Source organism: Nicotiana attenuata, unplaced genomic scaffold, assembly GCF_001879085.1.
Source record: "Nicotiana attenuata strain UT unplaced genomic scaffold, NIATTr2, whole genome shotgun sequence".
Lineage (NCBI taxonomy): Eukaryota > Viridiplantae > Streptophyta > Magnoliopsida > Solanales > Solanaceae > Nicotiana > Nicotiana attenuata.
Window position 1 is genome coordinate 179,668 of NW_017671524.1, and position 22,184 is coordinate 201,851.

The 22,184-nt window shown below is 40.3% G+C and overlaps 1 protein-coding gene across 2 annotated transcripts; it reads right to left on the minus strand.

The window, feature by feature from the left end:
* Window positions 1-18,980: 18,980 nt before the first annotated feature.
* On the minus strand, window positions 18,981-21,949 carry LOC109208793. 2 transcript variants are annotated; one of them, XM_019371943.1, is made up of 2 exons: window positions 21,120-21,949; window positions 18,981-19,630 (listed from the first exon to the last, which is right to left on the minus strand). In XM_019371943.1, exon 2 carries the CDS (start codon window positions 19,547-19,549, stop codon window positions 19,223-19,225), a length of 327 nt encoding a protein of 108 aa, XP_019227488.1. In that variant the 5' UTR covers window positions 19,550-19,630; window positions 21,120-21,949; the 3' UTR covers window positions 18,981-19,222. The 2 variants fall into 2 exon arrangements, with proteins under 2 accessions (XP_019227488.1, XP_019227487.1); XM_019371942.1 differs by having other exon boundaries at window positions 18,981-19,635.
* Between the last annotated feature and the right edge of the window lie 235 nt (window positions 21,950-22,184).

Genomic DNA, 22,184 nt, shown 5'->3' on the forward strand with positions numbered 1-22,184 from the left:
TCGTACCTTGGTATGAAATTAGAACTAAATTGAGTATTCTTCGTGTTGCTGCAGTGTGTTTTCTTTGGGACTACGGGACGGTATCCCGGGAGATCCCCCTGCTTGCTTACTTTGGGACTACGGATTTGTATTCTGAGAGATCCCCTGCACCTGTATTGATTTGGACTATAGTGCGGTATAGCGAGAGATCCTCAGCACGTATATTGAGGATACTTAGAGATCCTTGGGATACCGAGAGATGCCCAGCATATATATTGAGGATACTAAGAGATCCTCGGGATACTGAGAGATCCCCCGGTTGTTATGTTGTATTCATTCCCGTGATTTCTATGTCTCATTTAAAGTTGCTGTTGTTCTTTTATCATGTGTTACTTTTACTATTGCATTTGAGTATATTGTCTTATTCTACACTGTCATATCTTGTATTTTGTTAACCTCAGTAGGGCCCTGACCTTCCTCGTCACTACCCGACCGAGGTTAGGCTTGGCACTTACTGAGTACCGCTGTGGTGTACTCATGCCCTTCTTGCACCAGGAACTTCCACTCAGTCTTATCACGCTTGAGGCGAGCCGCTTTATGGAGACTCCAAGGATATCTGCCGCGTCTACAGATCGAAGAGTCCCTTTCTATTCTCATTACTAGTATAGCCCTTTCAGTATTTTCCCTTGTAGGTAGACATTCTGGAATTAGAGCTTATTATGTAATCTTTTAGCTTGTGATTCATGGGGTTCCAGATTTTGGGAGTGTTATTTTCCCGTGTTCATTCATCTCTCCCAGCAACCAGTGATATTCCAGCTCCTCCTAGACCTCAGGAGCGTTATTATGCACCTCTAGTATCTAGTGCACCTCCTGCACGGGGTGCTTCCAGTAGTCAGTCCAGCAGACCTGGCCTGAGCCAGTCACAGCCGCCACGTCCTCCTAGAGCTTGTTTTGAGTATGGTGACACACGTCATGTGGTGAGGGATTGCCCTAGACTCGGGAGGGCTGCACCTCCACAGACTTCTCAGCCACAGCGTGCCCCACAGAGTTCTCAGGCTATGATCAGTGCACCAGTTGCTACCCCACCTGCCCAGCCAGCTAGAGGTGGAGGTCGGGAGGTTGAGGTCGCCCTCGAGGGGGAGGCCAGGCCAGATACTACGCCCTTCCTGCCCGTACTGAGGTTGTCGCCTCCGATTCTGTCATCACAGGTACTATCTTGGTCTGTCATAGAGATGCATCGGTTGTATTCGATCCAGGCTCCACTTATTCTTATGTGTCCTCTTATTTTTTCCCCGTATTTGGGCGTATCTCGGGATTCTTTGAGTTCTTCTGTTTATGTTTCTACTCATGTTGGAGATTTTCTTGTTGTGGATCGCGTTTATCGGTCGTGTTTGATTGCTCTTAGTGGTTTTGAGACTAGAGCCGATTTGTTATTGCTCAACATGGTAGACTTAGATGTTATTCTGGGCATGCCGCCCGATAGAGATATTGATTTTGGCATTGATATGTTGCCGGGCACTCAGCCCATTTCTATTCCTCCGTACCGTATGGCTCCTCCTGAGTTGAAGGAGTTGAAGGAGCAGTTACAGGAATTTCTTGATAAAGGTTTTATTTGGCCCAGTGTATTACCTTGGGGTGCTCCTGTCTTATTTATGAAGAAGAAGGATGGTTCTATGCGTATGTGTATTGATTATCGCCAGTTGAACAAGGTTACAATGAAGAAACGTTATCCTTTGTCCGGTATTGATGACTTGTTTGATCAGTTACAGGGTGCTTGTGTGTTTTTAAAGATTGACTTGCGTTCAGGCTATCATGAGTTGAAGATCCAGGAGCCAGATATCCCGAAGACTGCCTTCAAGACTTTGTATGGTCATTACGAGTTCCTTGTTATGTCATTTGGGCTAACCAATGCCCCAACAGCCTTCATGCATTTGATGCACAGTGTATTCCGGCCATATCTTGATTCATTCGTCATTGTCTTTATTGACGCCTGGTGTATTCCCGGAGTCTGGAAGATCATGAGCAGCACCTGAGGACAGTGCTCCAGCCTTTGAGAGAGAAGAAACTATATGCTAAGTTCTCGAAATGTGAGTTTTGGTTGGATTCCATGGCATTCTTAGGTCACGTGGTTTCGAGTGAGGGTATTTAGGCGGATCCGAAGAAAGTGGAGGCAGTGCAAAGTTGGCCTAGACCATCCTCATCTACAGATATCCGCAGTTTCCTTGGCTTGGCGGGTTATTACCGTCGATTTGTTCAAGGGTTTTCATCTATTGCATCACCTATGACCAGGCTGACCCAGAAGGGTGCTCCGCTCCAGTGGACGTAAGAGTGTGAGAAAAGCTTTCAGAAGCTCAAGATAGCTTTGACTACAGCCTCAGTTTTTATATTGCCTACCAGTTCGGGGTCTTATACTGTCTATCCTGATGCCTCGGGGGTTGGCCTTGGAGCGGTATTGATGCAGGACGGTAGGGTGATTGCCTACGCGTCCAGACAGTTGAAGGTACATGAGAAGAATTATCCTGTCCATGATCTCGAGTTAGCTGCTATTGTTCACCTTGAAGATCTGGCGTCATTATTTGTATGGTGTGCCTTGTGACATTTTATTGATTACTAGAGTTTGCAACATCTGTTTAAGCAGAAGGACCTTAATTTGCGTCAGAGGAGATGGCTAGAGCTGCTGAAGGACTATGATATCACTATTTTGTATCACCCGGGCAAGGCCAATATAGTGGCCGATGCTTTGAGCCGCCAGGCAGAGATTTTGGGGAGTTTGGCTTATTTACCAGCACCAGAGAGGCCCATGGCGATGGATGTTCAGTCTTTAGCCAGCCAGTTTTTGAGATTGGATCTTTCGGAGCCCAGTCGGGTTCTAGCTTGCGTGGTCTCTCGGTCTTCCTTTTTTGATCATATCCGGGAGCGTCAGTTTGATGACCCTCATTTGCTTGTCCTCAGGGACAAGGTTTTGCATGGCGATGCCAAGGATGTGACTATTGGTGATGACAGGGTATTGAGGATGCAGGGTCGGGTTTGTGTACCCAATGTTGATGGACTTCGAGAGTTGATTCTAGAGGAGGCCCATAGTTTACGGTATTCCATTCATCCGGGTGCCAAGAAGATGTACCAGGAATTGAGACAGCACTATTGGTCGAGGCGGATGAAGAAAGATATAGTTGGGTTTGTAGCTCGGTTCCTTAATTGTCAGTAGGTGAAGTATGAGCACCAAAGACCGGGTGGATTGCTTCAGCAGATAGAGATTCCAGAGTGGAAGTGGGAGCGGATCACCATGAACTTCGTAACTGGGCTCCCACAGACTTTGAGGAAGTTCGATGCCATTTGGGTTATTGTGGATCGGCTGACCAAGTCCGCGCATTTCATTCCTGTGTGTACCACCTATTCTTCGGAGCGGTTAGCGAAGATTTATATCCGGGAGATTGTTCGTCTGTATGGTATTCAACTTTCCATCATTTCAGATAGAGGTACTCAGTTCACATTACAGTTCTGGAGGGCGGTTCAGCATAAGTTGGGTACTCGGGTGGAGTTAAGTACAACATTTCACCCTCAGACGGACGGACAGTGCGAGCGCACTATTCAGATTCTTGAGGATATGCTCTGTGCGTGTGTGATCGAGTTTGGAGGGTCTTGGGATCAGTTCTTGCCATTGGCGTAGTTTTCCTACAACATCAGTTATCAATCCAGCATTCACAAGGCGCCGTATGAGGCATTATATGGTAGGCGGTGTAGATCCCCGGTGGGTTGGTTTGAGCTGGGTGAGGCTAGATTATTGGGCACAGACTTGGTTCAGGATGCTTTGGAGAAAGTCAAGGTGATTCAGGATAGACTCCGCACAGCCCAGTCCAGACAGAAGAGTTATGCGGACCGGAAGGTTCGTGATGTTTCCTACATGGTTGGAGAGCAGGTTCTGCTTCGGGTTTCGCCTATTAAGGGTGTTATGAGGTTTAGGAAGAAAGGGAAGTTGAGTCCAAGGTTTATTGGCCCTTTTTAGATATTGAGGCGTGTTGGGGAGGTTGCTTATGAGCTTGCCTTACCTCCCAGCTTGGCAGGAGTTCATCCGGTATTCCATGTTTCGATGCTTCGGAGGTATCACGGTGATCCGTCGCACATGTTAGATTTCTGTTCAGTCCAGTTGGACAAGGATCTATCTTATGTTGAGGAGCCAATGGCGATATTAGACAGGCAGATTCGCAAGCTGAGGTCAAAGAACATTGCATCTGTGAAGGTTCAGTGGCGGGGTCAGCCAGTCGAGGAGGTGACTTGGCAGACCGAGCAGGATATGCGCAGCCATTACCCTCATCTTTTCACTAATTCAGGTATGTTTCTATGCTCGTTCGAGGACGAACAAATGATTAAGTGTGGGAGGATGTAACGACCTGGCCGGTCGTTTTAAGAATTAATTCCCTGATCCCCTATTAACTGCATTCCCCGTGTTTGTTTCTACTATTGTGAGTTGCCGGGAGGATTTAATTGGAGTTTCGGAGAGTTTTAGGACACTTGTCCCTAAATGAGAGTTTAAGTTTTAGAATTTGGACCGTAGTCGAAACAGTGTGAAGACAACCTCGGAATGGAATTTCGTTGGTTCCGCTAGCTCTGTTGGGTGATTTCGGGTTTAGGAGCGTGTTCGGATTGTGTTTTGGAGGTCCGTAGCTTAATTAGGCTTGAAATACCGAAAGTTGAATTTTTGAAGTTTTCGGTTAGTGAGATTTTGATATCGGGGTCGGAATGGAATTCCGAAAGTTGGAGTAGCTCCGTAGTGTTGAATGTGACGTGTGTGCGAAATTTCAGTTCATTCGGATGAGGTTTGATAGACTTTTTGATCGAAAGCATAATTCGAGAGTTTTTCAAGTTCTTAGGCTTGAATCCGATGTTAATTCGAAATTTCGATGTTGTTTTAGGTGTTTTAAGGATTGGTATAAGTTTGGATAGTGGTATATGACTTGTTCGTGCTTTTGGTTGAGGTCACGGGATCTCGGGGTGGTTTCGAATGGTCAACGGAAAGTTTGGAGTTGGGAATTTGCTGCTGAAGCTGCTGAGTTTACTGTCATAACCGCAGCTGCGGTTTGGGGATCGCAGGTGCAATTGCGCAGAAGCGAAAAAGAAGCCGCAGAGGCGGCCAAGAGGAAGCAGGGCTGGTACCGCAGAAGCAGCTAAGGGAGCGCACGTGCGCTATCGCAGGTGCGGGCATATTGTCGCAGATGCGGAAATGGGCTTCTAAGTAAAAACCATAGATGCGGTTCTTTGGCCGCAGATGTGGTACCGCAGGTGTGGTGTAGGGACCGCAGGTGCGAAAAGCCTGGGTCAGAAAGTATAAAAGTCTTCCTTCGCAATTTTGGTCATTTTTCTCAAATATTTCAATTCGGGGTGGAGCTTTTGAGAGCAATTTCAAGGGAGATTTTCAGTGGGATTCATTGAGGTAAGGTCCTTGGTTCCTAATCTAGTTATTATGGTGATTTTTATCATTTTAAGCGTGAAAATTTAAGGAAAATCAGTGGTAAATTGGGAGTTACGGCTTGGTTAATTGGGGAGCTTTGAGTGGTGATTTGAGGGACCATTTGAGGTCCAATTTTGGTACTTTTGGTATGACTACACTCGCGAGAGTATGAGCATTCTAAAAATGAAAATTATACCCGATTTCAAGACGTGGGCCCGGAGGGCGTTTTGGTCATTTTATCTAATTTTACGTATTAGCTTAGAATTTATTTGTAGAATCAGTTACTTGAAGTGTTATTTACATTTTGCAATTGAATTGAATAGATTTGGGTCATCTGGAGTCGAGTACTCGTGGCAAGAATGTGGTTTCGGGTTGATTTTGAGCCAGTTCGAGGTAAGTGGCCTGTCTAACCTTGTGTGGGGCAAACTCCCCTTAGGATTTGGTTTGTTGATAATTGAAATTCCTTGTACGTGAGGTGACGCGTGCGTACTTGTGCTAATTGTTGAAAATCCGTTTTAAGTAACTATAAATGTGATTTCCTTTTTCCTGTTCATACCGTGTGTAATTTAAGCCTGCTATTACCTTAGGGAAGCATGTCTAATTGTCTTAATTGCCTTATTTGCTTAAACTGCCTTATTTGGATTATGTGTGGCATGTTAGCATAGAAATACCTGTTCGTACCTTGGTATGAAATTAGAACTGAATTGAGTATTCTTCGTGTTGCTACTGTGTGTTTACTTTGGGACTACGGGACGGTATCCCGGGAGATCCCCCTGCTTGTTTACTTTGGGACTACGGATTCGTATTCTGGGAGATCCCCTGCACCTGTTTTGATTTGGACTATAGTGCAGGATACCGAGAGATCCCCAGCACGTATATTGAGGATACTAAGAGATCCTTGGGATACCGATAGATCCCCACCATATATAGTGAGGATACTAAGAGATCCTCTGGATACTGAGAGATCCCCCGGTTGTTATCTCTACGTTGAGCTGTATTCATTCCCGTGATTCCTATGTATCTATTAAAGTTGTTGTTGTTCTTTTATCCTGTGTTACTTTTACTGTTGCACTTAAGTATATTGTCTTATTCTACACTGTTATATCTTGTATTTCGTTTAACCTCAGTAGGGCCCTGACCTTCCTCGTCACTACCCGACCGAGATTAGTCTTGGCACTTACTGAGTATCGCTGTGATGTACACATGCCCTTCCTGCGCATGTTTTTTATGTGCAGATCCAGGTACTTCCACTCAGTCTTATCACGCTTGAGGCGAGGCGCTTTGTGGAGACTCCGAGGTATATCTTCCGCGTTTGCAGACCGAAGAGTCCCTTTCTATTCTCAGTACTTGTATAGCCCTTTCTGTATTTTCCCTTGTTGGTAGACATTCTGGAGTTAGAGCTTATTATGTAATCTTTTAGCTTGTGATTCATGAGGCTCCGGATTTTGGGAGTGTTAGATTGAGATTTTGTATTGTTATATGCCAGGCGGAATCTTAAACACTGTTTAACCTTGTTATCTCGGTTTTAAGTACTTTCTTCCACAATTTGTTTCTTTTTTTCGCATTCATTAGGCTTACCTAGTCGTAGCGACTAGGTGCCGTCACGACAATTCACGGAGGACGAACTGGGGTCGTGATAGGAGTCCACCATGGTTTACATTAAAGAACAAGAACCCTTGATGGATGAAGTCAGTTCTTAAGGCTCAAATGTAACACTAGAGTTACATGAAAGTTGCACAATTTTAAAAAAAATTGACACCTTGTTTAGAATGCATGAGTATTGTGGGTAATTGTTGGTCTCAACTGAGTATAAGTAATTTATAGGTTACTCTTTGAAATGAACTTTCACTAAGGGAACGAGGGAACTAATCTAATCACTTGAGGACAAACAAAGACTTAAGTTTGGGGGAGTTGATAAGTGTTGATTTTAACCACTTATTAATACCTTCTTGCTTTAGTTTTTAGTCCGAAAATAGTGATTTATTTTAATCTAATGAAAATGTGTGAATTACAGGTGTGCTGGAGAATGTGAGCTCAAAAAAGAAATCCAACTCAAAGAGGAGATGTTCCAGCTCAGAACAGTCAAGAGGAGAAGTGCAAAGCATAGTGCGGTCCACAGAATTCCATCTGCGCCCACAAAAGAAAATGCTGCCCGCAGAAAATAATATGTGGCCACAAAGGAGTAATGGAAGCTTTAGGGATATCAAGAAAGACTGAAAGATAGAAAATAATATGTGGTCACACTGTTAAAGACTGAAAGAGTAGAGAGGTTGCAATCGACAAGTTTGAAGCCTCCTCAAAGTGTGATCGCAGCAAAACTATGTTGCTACAAAAGCTGAAGTGCGGCCGCAGAAGCTTATACGCGGCCGTAGAATCCCTTCAACTGAAAGCACATGCGAGAGCAACATACCAAATTGCGGACCGCAGATGTAAGTGTGCGGCTGCAGAACCCTCCGAATGGTATTTTTGTTTGAGAATCTCATAGCACTATAAATAGATAGGAAATACTTTTTAGGAAAACTTTTATACTATAGCAACAACTAGCGGTTATATTTAGCTATTTTGGGTAACTTGGAACAACAATTAAAGAAGACCTATTAATTTTTCACTTCAACTCTAGTTTTATGTCTTCAATTACTTCTTCTTTTTATCTTTTTATGTCAATTACTATGAGTAGCTAGATTTTATCTAGGGTTGTGATCCAACCCTAATGTGTAACTTATGGGTGTTTAATATTAGTGTTTGCTATTGATTGAGTGGATGTTATTTAGCCTTGTTTATGCTATTATACTTAGAATTAATTGGTTGCAAACATTGATTCATGCATATTTTACTTAGTTCTTACTTGAGAAAAAGGAACTTAGTCCAGAAAAACTTGGCTAACAAGAAATTGAACTAGTTAAAGTTTTGATTTGTTTGATTAAAGAATATGAACTAGAGACAGGGATAATCCAACTTGGACTCATAGTTAATTGTTTTCATTGCTACCCGTGTGGTCTTATGAAAGCCAATTTGGTCGTAATCACTCTTTAGCCGAGAGGTATTGAGTGGGTATTTGAGCATTGAGAGTCATAAGAAATCTCGACCTACCAAGCAAGCATAGATTTATTCTACCCATTAGATTTACACCTAGGTAAGGTTACAACCCTAAGCTTTTCCCTATTTGATAAAAAATATCAAAAACATTTCAATCATTATTTGCCCACTAGTTAGTTAAAACTCTTAGTAACTAATTTAGTAACAGTTACCCACTTTTGCTTGGAAGATAAATTTCGCTATTTCGAGTTTCTCTCTTAAGTGTTTACCTCAGCACCACTTTAAACTCCATGTGAATTTGACCCCGACTCGCGTTGGATTTTATTATTGTAACGACTATTTTATACTCCTTAATTGGGTGTGAATTGGATGTGATCAGTGGGGAAGACAAGCTTTACTAGTTTCTCTACATTATGACTCTCAGGCAGCAATTTGAATTGCCAAAAATTGTGTGTACAATGAAAAAGGAAGACATATATGTATTAAACATGGTGCGATAAAATAATTATTGAAATATGGTGTTCTTTTCTTGAAATATGTATGATCCGAAAGAAATATGGCAGAGCCTTTAATTAATGGTTTGGCATGGAAAGTTATCCTTGAAATGCTGAGAGGGATGGGGCTAAAGCCCACGGATTGGGAAAGTATGGTGGATACCCATTTGTGATCAAACGAAGCCATATGAGAGCTCAATATCCACTACATTTTCTATCCCCGTGTGGTAGTACTTTATAAGGTTAAGCTTATGTTGCTCTTAATGATTCCATTGCCTTAAGGTGGTCTTTGTGTAGATAGACTTAGTGGAATTACCTACATGAGTGTAAAGGTGCGGTCGCCTTTTATGAAAGACTTGGCATGTCTTTCTAAAGCACTCATAAGACCCAAGGTTTGTGGATGACCATAAAAGTTCTTTGTTAGTATCACGGAGTTTGCATAAAATTAAGGATATAGTATGTGTTGTGGGGGTCTCAACTCATGTCCATTTAGTTCAAGAGTACTTAACTTTGTGAATGTTAGTTTTTGCCTCATCACACTATGTGTCAATTCAAATCGAAAGATATTGACACTTAATTACATGTTCCTTCTTTTGCCCAGAATTGCCTTTTTCTATTTTTGTCTTTACATTTGTTGAGGATTGTTTGTATTATTTATACTTGGTAATGCAAAGTCAAAGATTTTTTTGTCGTCTATTTCCTTCTCTACTTCTTTGTCTTTTGTGAAAGACAAAGTGTCCCCTCATCAGTTATGAAAAGTTTTTTTCTTCTCTTTATATTGAATTGCTCTTTGTTGGGCTTGTAAAGAGCTAGTAAAAGAGAGTGGCCTCGCGCACAAGAGAAATTGGTCCTAATGGCAAAACGAGTCGATTTGTCCCCCTCTGCGCGCGAGATATACGAGAGGCCTAGTCCAAATCTAGTTTTGCTAAGATATTATTGCTTCATTTGGTAAGCTTACCAGAGAAGTGTCCAAATACATACTTACCAGAATATGTCCAAATTCATTCTCTTTGTAACATCCAATTTATTTCTTTGTAACAGTCATGCTTTAATTTTTATAATAGTTGTGTTTAATTTTTGGAACAACTACAGTTTAATTTTTGTAACAGCTATAGATTAATTTTTTCATCTATAACTGTCCAACAATTTTGTCTACAAAAAGCAGTCTTCTTTGTGAATTATCTAACACAGAAAACACCTTCATCTTTTCTTCTTCTTCTTCAGTCGGTTTCTGGGCAATTGTTTCGTGCAAACACCAAACTTCCATCTATGAGTGTACGTGTTTGGAAGTGTTGTGGAACCTTGAGGAGCGACCGGTCTTAACTATTTGCAACCAGTCGGGATGAAATCGCTTTCAAGGCAGTGGCTTGCCATGATATAATATTTTTCGATAAATTGTTCATTATTTCCTTCTTGTTCTTGGTCAATATTGTGATCTATTTTTTCTACACTCGTTTATCACTTTGCGATCTCTGATCAAATTATTTTCTAGCTTCTTTATTTCAAGTCGCTTCTTTCAAAGTGTGAGTGTCCACTTGATTTTCTTCCATCTAACAGATCAAGAACTTGGTACCAATTAGGTAAGGAATCTAAAATGGCTACTCCTAGGAAGCGTCATAGCCTTAATACTTTTTTTTTTTTCCTAAAGTTTGCAATATAGTATATTATTGATTCTGAAATTTTTTACTATAATCTACACGAATATCACGTTACTCCTAGAATCTGATAATTTGTCTGCTAACTTCGTTAATGACGTTACTCATTTCGTTCATGTGTTATATGGGAGTTGCTCTCGATGTACTTTTGTTATTTTAGTAATGCCCTTGGAATATTAAATACGTAGGTTGCCAACATATTGACACCGTTGATGCGGCAAGGTGGAATAGGAACCTCTTCCGACCACCATAGCCGTCCAATAACAATTTTGGTACCGGTAATCACTTCATATCGAATAAAATCTCGTTCTGGACCTTTGTGATGCTGCTAATGATAAAAAAAATATGCAGAAACTCATAACCGCCCATAAAATCAACAAGTCAAGAAGCTTCTCGTCCGTCGAGGCCATTGCCCAATTCTAGCGGAAATATGGTATCATTCTTCCAAATACTCCTCATCCCCATACGAGAGTGCAAATCTCAGGTCTAGAAATCTCATCTCAGCCAATACAAGCAGCCCAGCTAACAAGTCACACCAAAACCACATGGGTTCTTACACAACACGGTCCGTACACTAAAAAAAGAAATAACTTAAATATGCAGTAAAATAGAAAGAAAGCAAGGTACGAGGACTACCTAACAAGTATAGCAGACATAGCAACAGAGTATAATTTTATTAATTCATCCCACAAAGGGAAAATAAAATACGAAGTAAACACAAGAAAGGGAACCCACATAACTCTGTTGCGGCGCGCAACCCCGCCTCAAATATATCAATCCACATAGAGAGACACATCGAGTCCAAAATGCTCGGGCTCACTAATCACATATATGCCAACATCAAGCATGTCAGAATGCACATATATAATTGTGAAAAAATGAATAGAAATAATACAATGCGGAGAAAAACAAGCACAACTAAAGTGAAATGAGCAAATTAACATCACGAGTGACATATCACCCATATCGCCATAAGGCCTGAACGAGAATACAACATGCGTGCGAATAGTCATATAACTTCACAACCCATCATACCATAGATTGAAGCACATAACGCGAACTGGGCCACGAATAACATCCATTCTGTCCGGTAATATACCCTCAATAGCAATCGCGTAAAAGTAACCAAAACTGATCTGATATACACATTCTCATTAGGCCTTCAAATAGCCCCCAAACCAATTCCGATCATTTCCAAACAGATAAATGGCCTTCCAAAAATCCATAGCAACCTATCTGTAGTGCATACCATTAGTTATCATATTCTCAATATTTCTTCACAATCTGCAATCAAGGAATAGTTCGCCAACGAGGACATCCAGCCCAAACCTCTTGAATACCAAAATCTCCGTACTCAATCTTAACCCTGCCACTCCAATAGGTGATACATTACTCATACACTATTGTCTTAAGGAAAATACCCACATAGAACTTTCATGCCACGTGGCAAAACCACCTCAGAAGCCCCAAAACCAGGCGATCACAGTAACATCAGTCAAGCATCCGCAAGTCAAAACACAAGGTGCTCTCCAAAAATTCACGCTCTTCACATGCGATATCCAATAGTTCCAGCATTTTCTTAACTATTGATATCCATCTAGGAGAAAATCATAATGCACGACATATTCTTTATGCCAGTCGCAATCAGCCGGCTCAAGCTGCGGTTGACACCATCGATAACTCTCCGAAATCCGGCCGCACATAACTAAGCCCTCAAAACTAAATTTCCCCAAATAAACCAAGTCACGCAAACCGTCAAACCCAAGAGTACTTTATTGCTATGCTATCCCAGCGCCATCGAGCTGACCCATTTCTTCGAATACTCCTCGGTTTTTATTTAGGGTGACACTTTTCCTTGTCGGTGCATGGCGAACATAACCAAAGCTGAATGCAGAAGATCCTAGCACAAACCACGTAGCCCAGAAGCTCAAAAATCACTGTATTTCTTCTGAAGCACCACATAATGTCGCAACCGAAATACCTACTCTAAAGAGACCTTCTGTGAATCTGAAGTTGTTTCTCTAACCTCTTTGATACTGAAATATAGAATTATTGATGACGCGGAAATACTGCAAGTCCCAACATCATCTCATGCAAATCTCATATATTAATCATATAAAAGTTTCGGGGAACCCTTCTATACCACATATACATCTCAGGCCAAAATTGATATAACACATGACCCTGCAATCTGATCGTCGATAGTGGACTCTCCCACTTGGTGCAAAGCCATAGGATATAACATCCGTTGATCCACAATACCAAACTTCATAGCTCGTGCAATACCAACCATAAGATACCTTAAATCATCTACTAAGCACATGCCTATCCTCGTGGCAGTCACGCCCGTTTCCTCGAGTGCCTTGAATGACAATATGTTCCTTTCACTTAATAGAAGACCCATACAAAACACATAGTCTCTAGAACCACCAGCTATCCTCAGATCAACACCCTTTCATGCCTCTACCATGATCTCGGCGATCATGCAACTAATTAAATCTTCCCAAGCTCGTATTTATCAACCAGATGCCAGAACCCACTACACCCGCATGTGAACAACTAAATGATCTATCAATACATCTGCATCCTCAGTCTGCTCGAGACAATGATCGAGCATCCATGGCCCCCTCGTAGCCCATCCGCAGCTTCACAAATAGTTGCTGCATAGTTGATACCGAGAGCAGAATATCATACATGAGTGGATGCAAAGAAATATAAGATATACGCCTCAGTTGAATCAATGTCGCACGATAAGGAATGAAAGAAGTGGAATTTCCTAATAGTTATGTAGCCTTTTGAAGATAAGTACAGACGTTTCTGTAATGATCTGCGAGACTCTACTAAACTTGCTTATGACCCGTAGCACCTATCAACCTAGAACTCTGATACCAACTTGTCACGACCCCATTTTACCACCTTAGAATGTCGTGATGGCGCCTAGTCTCTAAGATTAGGTAAGCCTAATCAACAAGGAAATATTACAGAAATAACGACTAAAAATATGAAATAAAGCCGAAAAGACTTATAATAACTCCAATGCAAAATCACAATACAACATTCCAAAAACCTGGTGAAATTGATTCATAAGCTCTACGACGATGTGCTAAAATCTCTAATACAATACTGTCTGATAAAAGGATAAACAGTAATGGGAAGATAACTGAAGGTGACTCCGAGGCTTAAGAATGTCAAGTAGGCATACCTTGAAGTCTCCAACGGCGCAAACATAACTCTCAACAACATGATCAAAAGTACCTGGATCTGCATAAAAGTATGCAGAAGCGTAGCATGAGTAAACCATAATGGTACCAAAATCAAGCCTATCCTCGTACGACTAGTGACAAGGCCAGGTCAAGACACCTACCAGACATAGAAACCTGTACAAGATATAACATATAACTAACAGTGGAAGGACTGTAATTTACAACTAACGACGAGTATAAATGCAAACTCAAATGCCAGCAAGAAGTAGACGGGAATAGAACAACCGCATAATCAGAACACCAATGGGATATGGACGAACTCAATAAGGAAAATAGATAACAACTTAATTAATCAAATCGTTCTCAATGCATGGACTTACAACAAGATTTACCCCGAGGTACCACTCCTTGAAATCACAAATCATGGCCCATAATTACTAAATCTTGCATGTATGGCACCCCGTGCCCACAATAACAATCACCTTCGTACGACAAAGTCCTCGTACAACCTTGTACATTACATCTGTATCAATATCAATTAAGATGATCGAAAGATATATTTAAACACAATAAAGCATAATAACAATCTTGGATAAAATTAGGCATCAAATAATATAATAAATTTATTTTAGGATTCAAATAAAGTAAAATAAAGGACAGGTTGTGAAAATAGAGTATCAGATGAGTTTAATTTAGAAATTAATAAGATTAAGTAAAAATATTGTATTTAAACAAAATAAAACCTCAGCTGAATTACCAACTTAAATATAGAATTTGTTAGAAATATAATGCGATAACAATTTTAAGTAAAGTAACATAATTAGGGTGATGAGTTAAAATTGAGAATTCAATTAAAGTAAAAATGTTATAACCATTAAAACATAGTAAGGCACCGAGTGAGATAACGAGTTCTATCTTAAGAGACACATAGAATAAGACATGTTAATAATTTTTTTATTTTAAATCGTTATGTTACCAACAATTCAACATAATATGAGATAATGACCCTAGGCAAGCAAATTCACCTTGACATTTTAATTTACCAAGTAATAACGGAGGCACGTATTGGCACATTAGAGTAATACAACAAACCATATAGAATGCATGACTCGCATAAGATGTCACTATCATTTCAATACTGGATTAAGAATGGTCAACAAAATATGATCAAATACCAGTGAAATGATTGAAGGAAAAAGAAAAACCGTTCCAACATACAACGTACCATAAAATAACAATTTAGGATAACTTTATTGTCACAACAATTACAATATATCAACCCGTTGGGTCGTGCAACCCGATCCCAAAAAATAATAACATTATTTGTTGCGGCATGCAACCCGATCCCACACAATAATAACAATATTTGTTGCGGCGTGCAACCCGATCCCATACAATAATAACAACATTCGGTGCGACGTGCAACCCGATCCCACCTATATCATACCCTCCGTCCTTATCGATCCATATCATATATTTTCAATGTCGTTGTGACGTGCAACCCGATCCCACACAATAATAAAAATATCTATTGCGGCATGCAATCCGTTCCCACACAATAATAAAAATATCCGTTGTGGCGTGCAACCCGATCCTAGAACAATATGAAATTAACAAATAAACGACAACCAACTACGCGTATTCACAAAATTAAATGAAATAAAGAAACTAAACAAAGAAGGTCACAACCGGATAAAATAGTTACATGATGACCCACAAAGTCAAATAGCAAGTAATGACGGTTAATATATAAAGGCACAATTGCAAAGAATCAATTAACAATTAAGGCACGTAACGGATAAGACATGATTTCAACAAGTAATTACAATGAATAATTCAAGCAGGTAAGGCCTAAACTTTACAAATAAAAGATAGAACATGTACTAATAACTTCAAGTAAGGCACGTAAGAGCAAATTCAACAATGAAAGATGTAACATGTTGTGACAAATACAATTAAATACATGGAAGAAATCTAGACGTCTACACTAGTCAATACCACATATAAGCCCATGTACATGATGTCGCCCAAACTCACACCACAAATATAGGTAGTGAGGCGGTCGATGCAATAATAAAACCCAACGCAAGTCGGGGTCGAATCCACAGGGAGTTAGAATTGGGATTAGGTATATATTTAGTGTAATTGTATGATGTGCCTCAAATTACAATTCCACATTCTTGCTTGTTATTTTTTACTTCTACTTCAAGCTATTGAATGCAATTATAAAACTAGAAGATAATATTTTTGGTTTTGGTTGTTTTTCAAATGATAAAAGATCTAGGGTCGTGACTTCAACCTAGGTGGCTACCTAACGGGTTATAAACTCTAGGGCAAGTTTGATTGGCCGGGGTTGTAATATAGTAATCACACGCAATTACCCATTCTACACATCTCGGCAAGTTTGAGTGATTTTGCCCAATTTGGCTTTCTCAAGTCCAAATAGGTATTGCACGAAACACGTGATATATGCTCAAGTCGGGTCTTACTATCTATATATTTGAAACTTTAATTGGGGCTATCAATTTCTTAATTTCATGTTAGCCAAGTTTTCCTAGACTTAGTCTCTCTTTCTCAAGTAAAGACTAAGTCAATTAGGCATGAATCAATGTTTACAACCATTAATTCTTGAATTCAAGCAAAAACTAGGCTAAGTATCATTAACCCAATCACAAACAAGTCCTAAATCAAACACCCATTAAGTAACCACACTAGGGTTGGGCCACAACCCTAGCTAGAAATTTAGCTACTCATGAAAAATGAAGAAATTAAAGAAGAAATTGAGATAGAATGCATAATAATTGATTAGGGAAAGAAAATCTAATGTTTAGAAGCTAATCTAGAACAATATTACTCAAAACAGTAAAGAGAAACGGCTCAGGTGCTCTACACTGATAAAACTTAACCTAAAAATGACAAAAAGTTATATTTATATTAAGCTTAAAATATGTGACAAAATTGCCCCTGCGGAGGTTGTGCGGCCGCACAATTCTGTGTGCGGTCCACACTCTGAGCTTGACTGATCAAATGGGCCTTCTGCGGTCGCATAAAAGTGGGATACGGCCGCAGTTCATTTAATTGTGCGGACCGCACAATTTTGAGTGCCGCCGCACTATACATCCTACGACCGCACAATAATGGTGCGGTCCGCACTTCTTCATGGCCCAAAAATACAATTCTCTGAATTTCATCTTCAACGGCCGCACTAGAATTGTGCGGTCCATATTTTTCCTTGAAATTCTGTCAGAGGTCACCCTTAGGTTCTGCGGCCGCACTCACTTCTGTGCGGTCCGCACTGTGCCCCCTTTAGCCTTGTTTAGGTGCTTGTCCAAATTTACTCCTTGAGTTGATTTTCATTTCTTTGGCTCATATTGCAACACTCCTATGAGCAAGCACATTTCATTAGTTTTTGGGAATACCTTTAAGCAATTTTGATCTAAAATGAAAGTAAAAAAGCGCAAATAAGTAGTCAAAATCCCTACTTATCAACTCCCCCAAACTTAAGCTTTTGCTTGTCCTCAAGCAAATAAGGTAATTCCCACCTCCACAAAATAAGAACTATTTCGTCTAGCCTGAGGTTAATCAATCACAGATCAATTGAGACCAACAATTACCCACAACACGTATGAATTATCAATAATGCAATTATTTGACTTTTTGAGTACAATAGTTCTAATGTGACACTAGAGCATCAAGAGTTGACTTTATTCATCAAGGAAGCTCGATATTTCATGTAGGTCATTGTGGATCCCAAACTCCTCCTCCTTTACTCTCCGTTAGCAAATCTCACTTTAGAATGTAACACTCGAAGCAAGGATTGTGAAAAGCTCGCTCATCTCTCTCAAAATAATGTTACAAGTCCGGCTCTAAGTACCATAAGCTTGCTCCTTATCTAAATTACCACTAATGCAAGCACACTCAATTTGAAATCATGTAGGGTTTTTTTGGGATGTAATGAAGGCTTTTTGGATCAAGGTAGGTCTTGATGAAATAGAATGGGTTCATCTTTCCATAAGCACTCCATTTTCTCATTTTGGCTCATACTTTGTCGACTCTTTGAGTCAATTTCTTTTTCCTCGGGGGAACTAGAGAGACGTAGCGTCACTCTTTCACGGTCATGACATTCATTTTTCTCCTTTTCTATTTACTCCATGCCTTTCATCATTGTTTTATTTGAATCCCTTTAACTTTCTACCTTATTCACTTTCTTTTTGGCATTTTTCGTTTTGTTCTTTCTTTCTTTTCTTTGTCTTCCCTTTTCTTCATTTCTTTCTCTTCTTTGTACCTTTATATCACTTTCAAACTCCTTGTCTCTCCCCCAAACTTATGTTTTTGTCAATTGTTTCTCAAGAATGCTAAGGAAAGATCGGGTGCCAAGAGAGGGTCATTACAAAATGGATAAAGGCTTGTAACGTGGTTATTGAAATAAAAAAGGCTTAGGCTCAAATGGGTTGACTAGGGATATTACATTGGTAGGCTATGGAAGATTTCAAACTTCAAATTGGATCAAGGAGAGCCTACAATCATTTCTCAAGCCAAGCTACACTTAGAACTTCGCCTAGAAAAACATTCAGGTTAAGTTCTAGACTATTAGCACGGATACTTGGACTTGCAATTCAATACCTCACCTCTCACGCTGCTGGATTGCTAAAGTGAACAGAGTCGAGGGCCCACAACAACCCTAGTTAATTTTGAGAATCACAATTGGCTCAACTGAACCACTCGATGACTGTTTAAGTCAACACAAGAGTCAAAAGGTTACAACTAAAGCTATTTTCTTCCAACAACTTTATTTTTAACCATAAGGTCGTAGGTAAATGTGTTGGTACCAAGTAAAGCATACTTGAGACCCTTTTATTCCTTACTACTATATTTGCCTAAATATAAAAGAAAACGGACTCAATCCCTTAAGAAGGTTGTCACACCATCCATCATTGGTAAGAGCCACCCGGTTCACACAAAATCCACCTTTGGAAAGAATCGTGGATTAAGAAAACCAAAGGCTTATTGATCACTCAAACGTAAAAAGAAGCTAACAAATCAAAAAGAAGCTACTAAGTAAATAAGAAGTTATACTACTAAGGACAATAAACTAAAGAATCTATGAAGTAAACTACGGAAAGTAAAACAAATGAATATACAAACCGAGGGAAAATGAATATATACATCAAGGGAAAGGGAGGAATAAATATACATAACCAAAGAGAAAATAAAGATAAAAGAAAAATAGTATAAGAGTTATTACTGGCCAAATGTCAATGTCAATTAATCAACATAGACCACCCCCCGAATGAAAATAAGCATTGTCCCCAATGCTTAACAAAAATAAGAACAGGGAAGGGTAGAAAGTTAAGAGAACTCCCTATGTGGTCTTAGTCTGCATGGGATCCGCAGCACCCTCGGTCTTCTCTAGTTGTATCTCATCATCACCTGGCTTGGGACAACTGGGTTGATGAGCTTCTGGATCATCTCCTTAGCGGTGTGGGCAGTCGCAACTGGCTCCTCAGACTGGCCGGCTGCTGCCTCTGGTGCCTCGGGTACTGCTAGTGCTGCCTGTACTGCTAGAGTTACTAGCTCCATAAGCAGGTCCAATGGTAGATCTCCGGCAGATGTAATCTTGGAAATGTCTTTTCTCAACTTCTCCACAGACTTCTTCAATGCCTGAGACTTCCGCATCTTCTTCGTTTGATTTCTCAACTCCTCAATGCCCTCCCCATGCGCCATTAGGGTCTCCATAATGGTCTTCTGGTTGTCCAGAATCTTCTTCAATGTTTCCTCCACTGACGGAGGTACCTGTGGTGCTGCTGGGGCAGAAAACTGTGCTGCAACAGCACTGGATATGTCAGACAACTTTGAAGTAGCTGCCTGTGTCACACCTCCTTTTTCACTTACACCCCCGGAAGGGGTATAATAAAGGGAGTTATTTCCAACTTGAAGTGACAATCGAAACGGAATTATTTAATTAAAAATCAAAGTCGCCACTTGGGAGATTTATGGTGTCCCAAGTCACCGGTTTAAATCCCGAATCGAGGAAAGGGTTTGACTCTGTTATTACAGTCTGCGAATCAGAAATCCGGGTAAGGAATTCTGTTAACCCGGGAGAAGGTGTTAGGCATTCCCGAGTTCCGTGGTTCTAGCACGGTCGCTTTGATAATACTTGGCTTATACAATTATTTAATTTCTGATTTTAGAACCTATATGCTTTTGCCCCTTTTACCGCTTTTAATTAAGAAAATTATCTTGAAACGGGTTACGCGTACGTATACCCATTTATTTGGCGCGTCTATGTCACGCGAACGTGTCCACAATTAATAACGCTTTATTATTATTAAGGAAAAATTTGGGCCGAAGTTGCGCGAACGCATACTTCGGTTTTGTTTTTAAAAGTGTAGTTGTGTTACGCGGATGTATACGCAACCACACTTGGTATTTTAAACGGCCCTAAAGGATATTCTACGAAATATTAGTCATTTTTCTAGGTCATGAAATTAATGCGAAGGCCATATGTGATTTAATGAACTATGTAAACTAAAAATAATTAAAAGCTTGTAACCCATTTTATTATTAAGAAAAGTTTGATCGAAGTTGCGCGAACGCATACTCCAAATTAATTTTAGGATTATGCATGTTACGCGAACGTATACGCAACCACAATCGCATTTTAAAACGGCCCTAAGAATTAATCAACTTTTATATCTAAATTAACACGAGGGCCATGCAATTGCTGTTTGTTCGGCATGGCACACCTCAAATTATTTTAATTGAAGAGTATTTAAACTACAAGCTCGGAGGGCCATAGACGGTGTCTTGCCTAATATGGCACGCCCCGAATTAACCACTAATTAAAAGAACGTCGTTTCTGTATCCCTGTGTACTCAAAGAACGTCGACTACTAATTTTTAAAAAAAATCATCCCATGATTCAGTGGTAGCTACATCATTGTAAGGCAACATATACTACAGAGAAACTCAATATACATAGCTTCAGATTGTTCAAATTATTTGACTTCAACCAATCAAACAAATCAATATTTGACTTCAAACAGATCTTTTCAAAAGGAATCAACTCTAATGCCACAACAAATTTAATATTGGCATAACACTTCAACACACACGATAGATCTACATGTACCTAAATGTAAAAAGAAAATCACTCACACCAATTTCTTATAAAATTTGGCAGAACCAACTTCTGTTAACACTTAATTAAGGACCAAATGAGTTATATGTCCCGAATACCAATTACTAAGGCTGAAATCATGCTTAACCACACAAGAAATAAAATAACAGGGAGATCGGAAATGCACCTGAAGGAAGATCTTTAATAATTTTGCTCAGAATCAAACTCGAGTGAATATAGCAATGAAAAGCTAGTATTCAAAATCCAACACGAGAAACCACATAAACGCTAAGAGGAACGGCCATGAATTTGATATCACCATTGATAAAGCAACAACAACAGTAATTTTTGCTTATGAAGAAGCCTTCGATTAACGAAAAATTGCAGCAGTTACAACAGATGGGAAACGCAGCTACGAGTGAAATTCGAACAGTGATTGAACTCGAACGACAACAGTAAAGGACTAGATCCACGTTTTCATTCCCAAAATCCCAGTAACGGAGATTGAACCCACCCCAAAACAGGGAACCGGACCGGAAACCAACGAACGGAAACTCGGTCGAACTCGACGGCAATCGGACCCAACTCCAGTGACTCAAACCACGACCAAAAAGCTGTTCGTACTGAACGATTTGAGACCTATTTGCAGCTGGTTTCGCTGCTTCTAATGGCTGGAGTTCAGATATGATTCAAGAGCGCTTTCCGCTAGGATTTGATTGGGGTTAAGGTCGTTTCTTCAGTTGTGTTTGTGTATGACCGAAACTGGAAAGGAAGGTATCCTTTTCCGGCGGGTTTCAGGCAGTGAGGTCCGGTAGCTACTGATTTTCTGGGGCTGGGGAGGAGGGAGACGAAGGAGATGATGTTGAAGGGGATGGTCGATTGCGTTAGGCTGTTGGTTGGTGGCTTTAAGCTTCTCACATGGCTGCTTCGTATGTGTAGGAGAAGAAGAGGGCTGCTGGTCTTCGAATTACAGGGTCCTGGAGCTCAGAGGGTGGGGTCGAAGAAGATCTTCGGGGTGGGGGGGGGGTCTGTTGAAAAGCTGCGCTGGTGCCTTCTCCTCTTTAGGCACTAATTTATAGGTAGAGTCTAAGTTTAGGTGTATTTTTGTGTATTTTGCCCATTAGTCCCTAAATTTTTAGGGTCTCTTTATTTATTTATTTTTCAAAGAAGAGTCTAGAAGGGTCCCTAGGCTTAATGGACTAATCCGAATTGGGCCAAGAATTGAGCTCTAAAACTCTTAAAATCGTAATCC